The sequence below is a fragment of the Dryobates pubescens genome, chromosome 13 (genome assembly GCF_014839835.1).
Source record: "Dryobates pubescens isolate bDryPub1 chromosome 13, bDryPub1.pri, whole genome shotgun sequence".
In the NCBI taxonomy this organism is placed as follows: Eukaryota; Metazoa; Chordata; class Aves; order Piciformes; family Picidae; genus Dryobates; species Dryobates pubescens.
The window spans coordinates 8,771,593-8,783,502 of NC_071624.1; the positions used below are offsets into that span (position 1 = coordinate 8,771,593).

Below are 11,910 nucleotides of genomic sequence, written 5' to 3' on the forward strand. Positions count from 1 at the left end.
TTTTTCCTTACGTACCAGTGAAACCTCCTGGGTTCTGGTTTGTGCCTGTTGCACCTTTTCTTATTGCTGGGGATCACTGAGAAGAGCCCAGCCCCATCCCGTTGACCTCCACCTTTTAGCTTTGCTGAGTGCTGAGAAGATCCCCTCTCAGTCTCCTCCAGGCTACACAGTCCCAGGTCTCTCGGCCTTTCTCCTCCCAGCGATGCTCCAGGTACCTCAGCATCTTGTGGCCTCAGCTGGACTTCCTCCAGTAGTTCCCTGTCCCTCCTGAGCTGGAGAGTCCAGAACTGGACACAATGCTCCAGATGTGGCCTAACCAGGGCAGAGTAGGAGGGGAGGAAACGGCCCTGAGGTGCCCTGTGCCCCTGGCGAGATGCCCTACATGCTGCCCGAACGCCCCCTGCCAAGCTGCCGGCCGTGGTGATTGCGCTGGGTGTCGCTGCGCTGGCAGGAAAGGGTTAACCCCGCAGTGTTTGAAGTTGAAAGCTCAGCCTGTCCTCCCCCCCAGCTCCCAGGCAACTGTCAGCCCTGCAGAGAAATGGCAGTTTTGTGTTGGAAGTTGGCACTCCTTCCCCTGCAGCTCCTGGAAATGAATTTTCTTTTTCCCCAGCTGCAAATTTGGAGCCGTGGCATCGCTGCCAGCACGCCGTCAGCTGCCCCTGCTCAAAGAGCCCATTGTGGCCCCGCTGGCACGCTGACAGCGGGGGGCTGCGTGGGGACAGAGCGCTCCCCACACGTGTGTGCGTGGGCAGGCGTGGGCAGCTGGGCTCCTGCCCAACCCCTACCCCCTCGGGCAGCCCCACAGCCGCTCGCTCCCGTTCCACCAGGGGCGGACTGCTTCCTGCCACCTCGCAGGCTGGCAGGAAAGACGCCTGCAGCAAGGGGGGTGCCCGGCTGGGCCGGGCGTGGGCTGTGCAGGCCGTCCCACACGGAGTCAGAGCCCTCCTGCTCAGTATCTGCTGCTTGGAGCTTGGGGGTCTTTTCTCTTGGTATAAAGGTTCACACCTTGAGTATTGGGTTCGTGTTTGTGGCCCTCACTCCAAGAAGGGCACTGAGGTGCTGGACCGTGTCCAGAGAAGGGGAATGAAGCTGGTGAAGGGTCTGGAGAACAGGTCTGGTGAAGAGCGGCTGAGGGGTTGTTTACTCTGGAGAAGAGGAGGCTGAGAGGAGACCTCATTGCCCTCTACAAGTCCCTGAAAGGAGGCTGGAGTAAGGTGGGGGTTGGTCTCTTCTCACATGCAACAAGTGACAGGATAAGAGGAAGTGATTTCAAGTTGTGCCACGGGAGATTCAGGTCGGATATTAGGGAGAAGTGTCTTCACAGAAGGGGTTCTCAAAGCCTGTAACAGGCTGCCAAGGGAGGTGGTGGAGTCCCCATCTCTAGAGGTATTTAAAAGATGCATGGAAGTTGTGCTGAGGGATGTGGTTTAGTGGCAGTGGCTTAGCAGTAGTGGTGGGGTTGTGAGCTCTAGGGGAGCAGTTGGACTTGATGATCTCAACGGTTTTTTCCAACCTCAATGGTTCTATGATTCTAAATCATAATGGAATTTAAAAGTATTGGAAAAGAAGGGATTTACATCCTTTAGGAGCCTCAGAGAGACAGCTCTTCACTCCCAGACCAGAGGATTTCTGCCTTTTACTTTCAACCTGAGGCTAAAAATAAGATGGGAGAGCAGAGCAGAGCACAGAGACATTTGCTTGCACACACACTCAGCTCTGCATATGTGTGGTTGGCATGCTCAGCACTTACTGACAGCACCTTCAAAACAAGATCCAGACCTTCCCTCTCTGCTAGAGGAGAACAACTGGAGTCAGAGCAGTGGCAAGGGGTTCCTCAGCCCATTCACATTCCTCTCAGCAAGGCAGGTGAGGGCAGAGATGCTGTCACATCACCGAAGTGCAAGGGAAAAGTGGTGCTGATGTCTGAGAGCATGGAATGGCAGGCAGAGAGCAGAAGTGTGCAGGTGAATGGAAATGCAGTACAGTGGAATGGAAAAGCTGCTGCTTCCTCCAGATGTATCTAGAAAGGGATCCAGTATTGTCTGGGTACCATGAGAATCATAGAATCATAGGATTGATTTGGTTGGAAAAGATCTCTACAACCATAGAGTTCAACTGCCCACCCAACACGACCACAGCCGTGAAACCATGTCCCAAAGTGCCATGTCCACGATTATCTTTAACACCTCCAGGGATGGTGACTCCACCACCTCCCTGGGCAGCCTGTTCCAATGCCTGACCACTCTGGCAGCAAGGAATTTTTTCCTAATCTCCAACCTAAACCTCCCCTGACACAATTCCAGGCCATTTCCTCTCATCCTATCACCTAATAGCAGGGAGAAGAGACCAATCCCCACCTCATTCCAACCTCCTTGCAGGGAGTTGTAGAGAGCAAAGAGGTCTCCCCTCAGCCACCTCCTCTTCACATTGAACAACCCCAGGTTCCTCAGCTGCTCCTCACCAGACCTGTTCTCCAGACCTTTCATCAGCTTTGTTGCCCTTCTCTGAACACACTCCAGCACCTCAATGTCATCTTTGTAGTGAGGGCCCCAAAACTGAACCTAGTACTCAAGGTATGACCTCACTGATGCCCAGGACAGGGGCATGATCACTTCTTTGTTCCTGCTGGCCACACTGTTGCTGATCCAGGCCAGGGTGCTGTTGGCTGCCTTGGCCACCTGAGCACATTGCTGGCTCATGTTCAGAGAGCAAGAAGATCTGAAGTTAAAAAAAATGCATTTCCATGGTTACTGCTTCCAGTTCTGTGGGGAAGCCACAGACAGCAGCTATTTTACCCTTTACAGGGAATTTTCAGCTGTGTGACAGCACAGCCCAGCTTAGCAGCTCTAGGAAGTTCTGGTTTCTCTCCAAACCCAGACATCTTCCCTGTCCTTTCCTTCCAGCCTCATTTCTAGTTTCCAAGTTGCACTTGAAGGCAAACTGGTTTGAGTGTGGTTTTGAGCCAAGTTTCTGATTCTTCAGAGTCAGTTTGAGCAAAGGGAAGTGGGAAAGCACCTGCTGGAGATGCTTGGATGCAAGGCTGAGGTAGTTATTACCTCCTATTTGAGGTTGCAGCACTGAGCCTGACTAAGGTTTTATGTGGCCTCACAGGAGCTTGCTTTTCAAAACAGGTAGTAAATGTAATGTCAAAAGAGAGGGGAAGTGGTAGTTGTCAGCCCAGACAGGGCTATTTGTTTGCACCTTCAGACCCAGCCAGTATGGGGCAGGTTCATAGATTCATAGAATGGTTTGGGTTGGAAAGGAACCTTAAAGGTCATCTAGTTTCAACCTCCAGCCGTGGGCAGGGACAGCTCCTACTAGACCACGTTGCTCAAGGCCCTGTCCAACCTGGCCTTGAACACCTCCAGGGAAGGGGCATCCACAACCACGCTGGGCAAGCTGTTCCAGTGTCTCACCACCCTCACTCTAAAGAATTTCTCCCTAATATGTAGTCTGAAGTCTCAGATTTGCTCTGGGGGCCACTCAGCAGCATGTCTGGGGAGCCCTGCTCCTTCAGCAGGCAAACAGCAGGCAGGGGTGCCATGGTCTGACACTACCCATGTGCCTGGCAGTGTGATGGGACCCTGCTAGACCTGAGCAACACATCCCTGGAGGGCATTGCCATCCTCAACATCCCCAGCATGTATGGAGGCTCCAACCTCTGGGGTGAGACCAAGAAGCAGCGTGGGTACAACCGGCTGGGCAAGAAAGCACCGGAGAAGCTGCATGCCACAGTGGTCACTGATGCCAAGGAGCTCAAGTTCTGTGTGCAGGGTGAGTGGCAGCTCTTGGTGGTGATTGGGCTTTGTGGGGTGTGCAGGTTGTTCTGGCCACAGGCGCTGGGGCAACAGCACTGGAGGCATCGCTGGCAGTTGACTGCCTTTTGGGGTGCCAAGGTAAACCCAAGAAGGATCTGGTCAAGCTGGTGGCTCTGCCTGCCTTGGGTATGCTCCAGCACTGCGTTTCTCAGGGCTGGCCATGCCATGGTGGCCAGGGAGGATGCAGTTCCCATGTCCTGCCATCCATCTCTCCTCTCAGCCTTTGGGGATCATGGCTCGAGGGATGCCTGGATGGGGTTAGGCTGGGCACCCTGCAGGGCTGACAAGCAGCTGCTGCTGAGGAGAGCTGGAAGCAGAGCTGCAGAGCTGGCACCAAGGACTTTTGTAAGCATCTTCCCAGGCTTGGCCACAGTGCTGCCAGCCTGGCTGGGCAGTTTTGTGAGCGGCATGGTACCCGTGCCGTGCCCTGGCCAGCACCTCGCACCCACTGCTGCCGTCACTGGAGCACTCCCTGTGGTCATGGGCAGCCTGAAGTGCTGGCAGGGTTTCCCAGCAGAGAGCCCTGGGTTAAAAAGCAGCAAAACACCCCTGTTTGCCACCTGCCACATCCCCCTGCCTGGGGCTGGAGTGGGAAGAAGCCCCCTTGCCAGGGGGGTGGGTGCCAGGACTGGTGTTGCCAGATACCCCGGGCTGTCAACAGCTGTCCTTCCCTGGGTGAGTCTGCGGGAATGGGCAGAAGGGAGTGGGGCAAAAGCTGTTCCAAAGGGTGGTGAGAGGCAGCAGTGCTGGGCACCTGGGCACATTCCCGCTTTCAGGGCTACAGGAGAGCATGGAGGGTGCTCAGGAAGTTTCTTTTGAGGAGAGTTCCACCAGGAGTGAAAGACAACCCTGAAAGAGTGAGAGATGAGTGAATTGCCCTGGGGTTGGCTGCCTTTGCTGGTGGCCCAGAAAAGCAGGAGGAGATGAAAAAGGGGCCAGTGAGCCTGAGCAGATCTTGGCTGGGGGAAGGTTCCCCTGTTCATGTACCCCAGGGCAGCTGGGAGAGGTTCTGCTGCCATTTCACACAACACTGCAGACAAGCAGTTAAAAGAGCTGGTGAGGATCCAGGCTGCCACCCTGAGCCATGTAGCACTGGGCACTGCTTCAGACCAGGATTATTTGTGCTGCAGGGATGTTGGGCAGCAGCACTGGCCAACACCCAGCTCGGTGGTCTTGGGGCACAGTGAACATAAGGACACAGCCCCACTGTTCCAACAGCCCCACTGCTCTCCAGGGCAGCCAGCAGCCCCAGTGTGCTGGCCCTGATCACAGGATCACAGAATGCTGGGGGGTTGAAGGGACCTCTGGATTTTGAGTACAATCCTCCTGCAGTTTCACCTAGAGGAATTCACACAGGAAGATGTCCAGGTAGGTTTTAAAAGTCTCCAGAGACAGAGACTCCACCACATCTCTGAGCAGCCTAGTCCAATGCTCCATCAGCCTTAAATTAGAGAAGTTCCTTCTCATGTTTAGATGGAGCTTCCTAGGTTCAAGTTTGTGCCCTGTCCCTGGGCACCCCTGAAAACAGACTGGTGTTTCAAGGTGATGGCAGAAGGCAGGAGGACTCTGGGAATGGGGGAGCTGACTCAGATCCCTCTCTCTTGCAGACCTCAGTGACCACCTCTTGGAGGTGGTGGGGCTGGAAGGTGCCATGGAGATGGGGCAGATCTACACGGGGCTGAAGAGCGCTGGAAAGAGACTGGCCCAGTGTTCATCTGTCACCATCAGGTACTTGTCCCTATTCTGGCTGAGCACACACCCACAGCAAAAGCTGGCACCTGTGTCACCCTGAATTCCCTCTCTTTGTACTTTGCAGGACCTCCAAGCTGTTGCCCATGCAGGTAGATGGGGAGCCCTGGATGCAGCCATCTTGCACTGTGAGTCCATGGGTAGGGAGCAGCTCTGCCATGGGCAGCTGGAGCAGGCAGGGGCTGGCACACAGTGGGTTGGGGCAGACAGGGGCTGGCAGCATGGTGGGATAATGCAGGCTCCCAGTGCAGTGTGGCAAAGCCCCTGGAGTTGCAGGGAGGCTGCTGCACTTGCTGGTGCATGGCTGCAGAGCTTGGCCACCTGCAGTTTCTGTCTGTGTCCATGCCGGCCCTGAACACATGGCAAACTGTCACAGAAGCTGTTGGCGTGGGGACTCATTCATTCCTTGCTGGGCAGGTGGGTGCAGCAGCATCCCTTCCCAGGGAGGCTGCAGAGGGGTCCCCCAGCATCCAGCAGGTAGCTTGCCCAGAGGAGAACTCCTCTGCCTGTCCCAGAGTGCCTGGAGGTGGCTCTGGAGCTGTTACTCCTGTGCAGCAAAGCACTCGATGGCCCAGCTGGAGGTGGCAGCAGCTCCTGGCCCCGGTGCTGGGTGCTGAGCTGCTTCTGACTTGCTTGGGTCACTCCCTGAGGTCCCTGGGTACCACTGAAAACAGACCGGTGTTTCAAGGTGATGGCGGAAGGCAGGAGGACTCTGGGGGTGCCCAGAGGGCTGAGGCCTCAGGAGCCCCTTACTGAGCTGGGCTTTTTACTTCTTTTTAGATCAGAATTACACACAAAAGCCAAGTGCCAATGCTGCTGGGGCCCCCCCAGAAGAGCAGCTTCTTTTTCCTGAAGCGGAGAAGCCGAACTCGAGATTAAGCAACGTGCCAGGAGCCACAGCCCAGAGCAACCTGGCATCCTGGACACCCACCTGCTGCAGGGAGTCCCCAAACCCCTGCTCTACAGCAGAGAGAGAAAACATCTCCACAAGCTTGGTGGGGATGACTTGACCTGGGAAGGCCTTGGAAGCTCCTTTCCAACCACCCCAAGTATCTTCTCCAGCTGATGCAGAAGCAGTGGGTGAAGGCAGGCTGACGGCTGGGGAGTGCCTTCGCCAGAGCCAGTGCTGGGACTGCTTGTTTTCCACCTTCCCCCCTCCTCCTTTATTTAATACCACCCCTCACCCCCCTGGCAGAGCTGCAGAGGAGCACTCCTCCAAGGAATGTTGGGCTTCACTTATTGATGTTCTGCTCCTCTTGAAGGACACTCCATGTTCTGCTGCGCTGGCTTCCCGTCCACCGACCCTGCTACAGGGGACAAGTTATTTATTTCCTTAGCCTAGATGAGGCAGTTCCTGCCATGCCTTTGGCATCTCTGGGGTGGGTCTGAAGCAGATGCAAAGACAGCCCTGGCTGCTGGCCCTGGTTGCTGCCAGTGGTGGGAAGAGCTGGGAACAAGCAGTGCCTGGGCCATGGGGACAAGCATGGGGTGGACAAGAGGAGACTGTGTTTTGTTGTGGAAATGGCAAAAAAGGGATTCTAGGGGGGAGCTGTGAATCCTGGGAACCCCCCACACCCCAGCTTTGGCCTTTGTGTTCATATTTATGTATTTATTTAGCAAACTTGGGGGGGGACTTTGGTGATTGCCTTCTTTTTAGGAGCCTGGTTTGGACACCAACACCACCTTCCTTCTCTGCTGGCTGTCCCCCATGGCACCTCCTGCTGCATGGGACTTTCCTCTCTCCTAACACCTGCCAGCCTGCACCAGGAACTGGGGACCCTGAGGACAGACATTCAGAAGCTCTTCTCATTTGAAAATGTGTCTGTCCCCTCCTGCTTTTTTACTTCTCCTCATGTGCTTGGCCAAACCTGTGTTCTCCCAGCGGCTCCTGGTATTGCTCCAATGCTCCTGGATGGCTGCAGGGCTAGGGGCAGAGCTGCTGCACCTTGGTTTCTGCATGGCCAGGTCTCCCCTGGCCCCACCCTGAAGCCAAATAGCTCCACAGCTGCTATTGCTGCTGCCAGCCCCTTGCCTGCACCCAGTTTCTTCTAGTCTCCTCACCCAGCTGGCTGCCAAAGCTCAGCAAAGATGCAGGGGCAGGTTTCCGTGGCCTCACTTGTGTGTCTCCCACCAGGAGCATGAGGACAGGTCACAGGACACAGCTTCTCCCCAGGGCACAACAGGGACCAGCAAATAGATAATTGCATGGAGGAGGCAGTGGTCTGGGTGTGTGCCCCACTTCATGGTGCTCCCAGGACTGGCCTATGGAAGGGCTGCTGGTTGCTTATGCAGGTATCCCCTGCCTCCTGTGGTGGCCCTGCCTGGGGGGACAGTCAGCTGCCAAATCAGGCTGTGCTCCCAGGCAGCTCTCCAGGCTCTGGCAGAGGCCCCTGTGCTGCTGTGGGCAAGCTGGAAGTGGTGTGTGCCTCGTGGCTGTGGCTGCAGGCAGGGGCACCACTGCTTGTCCCTGCTCTGCCCCTGACACAGAGCACAAAGGCCTAGCTGGGACAAGCCATGCTGTCCTCCCTAGTGACCCAGCACCTGATCCCTCCCCATGCTGCAGGCCCCCATTCAATAGCTTTCCCCTGGCAGTGCAGAGGGTACTGCCATCATTATGCTTCAGAGTGTACAGAGTGAAAGGGAATTGTTCCTCCCCCTCTCCTGGCAGGGACAGTACTGTTGGGCACTTACTTAAGCTTCAGCTCAGAGTTGTGGAGTCTGTAAAGCTCTGCTGACATGAGAGGAGGCCATGGCACTCCAGGGGCCTCTAAGTCCCCAAGTCCACCTCAGTCAGGGCACAGAGGGATGCTCTGGTGGGCTGCTGAGGTGTCCTTTTCTCCAGCCCTTTGCACCATCAAGGGCGAGCTGGGGAGGGGGTGTTGGCCATAATGCCACACCAAAGGGGCCCCTAAAGACAAGCTGGCAGGGGAGCACCAGTGGTGCCCAGCGTGTAGAGGGGGCTCAGCACCACAAGGAACCTGGGGCTGAGCACAGGCCTGACTGGCTGGTGCAGAGGTCACCACAGCTCACTGGAGCAGCCACCTGCATGATGGGCACGCTCCACCCATGGTGCAGAAATCCACTGTCCTCCTCCTTTGTCAGCGGGGCAGCCATTAATGAGTAGCCAAGTGAAGGCATAGGAGAACAAAGCCCAGTAAGCCTCGGAGGCTTGCCATGGAGCAGCAGCCTCTCCCCATCCTCTCCCCTGCAGTGGCTGAGCTTTGCAGCCCCCACGTGTGGGGAAGGGGAAAGGGAAAAACCTCAGCCATCTCCAGAGCTTTGCCAGCAGGCAGGGTGATGGGTTTGACCCATGGGCTGAAATCTCCCGAGGTCAGCAGTGTTTCCAGCAGTGGTTTTTGGCTCCGTTTCCCTGCCTGTTTGGCCTCAACCCCGTGTTTTGTCCTGGGGCTCTGATTACAAGGTTCCTGTGTAGAATCAGCAGTGGTTTCAACCACAGACCTGCTCCTTGCACCCAGACATGGTCTGCTGGGCTCTGGGCAAAGAGCAGCTCTCAGGCCGCTGTTGCTGTTCAGCGGTGGCAGAACTTGCGGATGCAAGCGGGCACCGTGCCCACGGCCACATGCATGGGTCCAGAAGCGTGCCACAGGCAAGAAGCTCTCATTCGAGCCCAAAGCCAGAGGGAAGCACTCAGATGCATGTCCTGCAGGGCAGAGGGAGCTCAGGGCCAGCGCTCTGCACCAGCAGGAAGATGGCAGTGGTCTGCAGATAGCGATGGGCTCTGGTACAAACATCCTCTTCTGATGATCGGTGAGACAGCCCCTGCCACCTTCCCGAGGGGACGCAGCCTCAACGCACTCCAGCCATGCTGAAGCTACAGTTCAATGGGCCAAACAGCTGGCCACCTCCTTAGTCCAACAGTACAAAGGTCTCCAGCCCAGGAGGGGACCTACAGGGCCCGGGACACCAGCCTGGATGTCCACAGCTCTGGAGAGCAATGAGGCACGTATCCAAGAGGCCAGTGAGGCTCCCCAACCCTCCTTGTCTCCCTTGGTGTTTCCTCGGCCTCCTTCATCCCCCAAAGGGTGCAGGATGGAGCAGGAGCTCTCAGGCACGCTGAAGCCTCAGGCACCAGGAGTGCTGGGGGACTCCTGAGAGCTGTTGAACCCCATTCCCACGGGAGCCCCCTCAGCCCAGTACCAGCCCTGTCATCCCACTGTGCGTAGCCGTGGTTGCTTGCATGGAAATGGCGTCCGTAGCCTAGCACGTGTTGCCGTGTCCAGCTGGACTGCTGTGGGCTTGCCTCAAATAAAGATGGTGGTGAAATACTCCTCTGGTCCTGGGGTGCACGGGGGGGGTCCCTGATTCCTTGCCAGGCGAGGGGTCCATGGAGTCCCCGGATATGGGGTGCTGAGGCTGAAGGGGGGTTGTCAGCAGCAGCAGGGTGGAGCGATGCTCAGCAGGAGCTGCAGCTGGCTAAATTTGGAGCCTGACAAATTTAATTATTTTTTTTTTCCAGAGTGGGCTCTATATTTAGTAGGTACTGGTCACCATTCTCTCTCCCAGCCCTGGCTCTCTAGGGACTTCAGCTCTTTCCAAGGCATCTCTTCGGCCTCCCACTAGCCCGCCCCATGGCTGCGCTTGGCCCCATCACCTCTCCCTGTGCTGGGTGGCAGCCAGAAGCCCAGAGGGGCTAGAGCAGCCCCCGGCTAGTGTGGCATCATGGTCACCTTGGGTCACCATTTGTGCCCAGTTTTGTGATGACCCATATCGTCCTCAGCAGCCTGCCTTGCCCCCTGGCCCAGGTTTTGCCACCCAACTACACGTGTGTCATCTGCTAATTTTACCAGCAGTGATTTCATCCTGGTTGCCTGTGTACAGAAGGGAAGTGAGAGTGCCAGCACCTGCAGAGCTCCCCGGGAGCAGTACCCGGGTGGCAAGGACATCCCGTACCCGCTGTGCACTTCCTCCCCCCCCGCCCCAGACACTGGCATCCAGTGGGCAGCATGTGCTGGCAGCACACCCCCTCCCCTGCCCCAGTTTCACACACAACATGGTAGGACACAAGCTACCTGCAATTACCAGTGTCATCCCTGGGAAATCCTGGTGGCCCTGGGGGACTCTAGAATCTCGTCAGTACCCAACATTGACAGAGAAATTTCAGCCAGCAGCCCAGAGACATGCTGGGATGCTCCCCAGGGGCACTGCCAAGCCCATGGCCTGGGACCGAGGATTTCAGAGTGGTGAGAACAACACTATACCAAGAGGTCTACTAATCCCAGGCATCTTCCTAGGATCCCAGCAGAAGGCTCCTCTGCTTCCCAAGCTGAGAGGAACAGTGTGCAACACAGCACTATCCCTTGTTCCCTTATCATTATTCATTTCCTAGTCCCAACCTGCAATGCCTTGAGGCCTCCACACAGCTCATTTATCCTGTGCGACCTGCTTTATCCTGCATAAGTGACCACTGGCAGGTCTCCATAGCGAGTCTCACCACCTTCAGATGGGGAAACTGAGCCACTCAGTGGAGTAATACCAGGGTGGGGGTCCATGGTGGGCCCCAGCAGCATAGCTCTGTCCTAAACTCGTTCCCAGTCTTCTGAGCTATTTGCAATCCTGCAACTGCTTGTGTCCATGAACTCATTGCGTATATCGGTGGCTGGGGTAGCCCCAAAGCCCCTACAGGTGGGAGCCATTTTTCTTACGGCCTCCTCTGAAGAGACCTCCTTCTCAAAGACCAGCCTATCTCCAGGGTGCCTACAGGGAAAAGATTGTTAGGAGAAGGTACCCACGCCTGCATGAGCCCCGGGCTAGCAGGGGGACCCGTGTGACGCCGCCTGGCTGGTGCTAGACCCCCTCCAAAAATGTAAAGGAGGGCCTCGGGGCAGGTGAGGCCCGAGGTCCATCCTCTCTGCAGAGAGTGCTGCGCAGCAAGCTATGGGGCACGGCGTGCAGGGGCTGGCACAGATCCCCTTAGCCCAGAACCGGATCTCCAGGTTGTCCCACGGGGCCGCCCGTTAAACTCCCAACCCCCGCCGCGGGAGGAGGCCGTGGCCCCTTTAACTGCCGCGCTCCCCCGCCCCGCCCGCCGGCCTCTTCCCCCTTCTATTTTTTTATGAATGAAAAACGCTCTGGGCGGGGTCATGCAAATGAAGCTTCGCCCGTTGGCCTGCTCTGGCCCCGCCCACCCAACCGCCCTCAATGGTACTCGGCGGAGCGGCGCGCGGGCGGGCACGGAGCACCGGCTGCAACCAATCAGACAGCACGGGCACCCGAGAGGCGGCTTCCCATTGGCCGGCGCGGAGGGTAAACAAGCGGCGCGGGGCGGGGCGCGGCTCAGGCCGCTGGCTCGGGTCTTGCGGGCCGGCGCGTGAGCGGCAGCGCG

At 56.9% G+C, this 11,910-nt stretch overlaps 1 protein-coding gene across 1 annotated transcript in view; it reads left to right on the plus strand.

The window, feature by feature from the left end:
* LOC104299295 (diacylglycerol kinase beta-like) overlaps positions 1–9,843 on the plus strand; it is a 34,109-nt gene extending 24,266 nt beyond the window's left edge. The window contains exons 22-25 of the mRNA XM_054166348.1: positions 3,573–3,774; positions 5,426–5,546; positions 5,635–5,695; positions 6,348–9,843. Coding sequence (XP_054022323.1) covers positions 3,573–3,774; positions 5,426–5,546; positions 5,635–5,695; positions 6,348–6,446 — 483 coding nt within the window. The 3' untranslated portion in view covers positions 6,447–9,843. The remainder of the gene's footprint in view (positions 1–3,572; positions 3,775–5,425; positions 5,547–5,634; positions 5,696–6,347) is intronic.
* Positions 9,844–11,910: the final 2,067 nt, after the last annotated feature.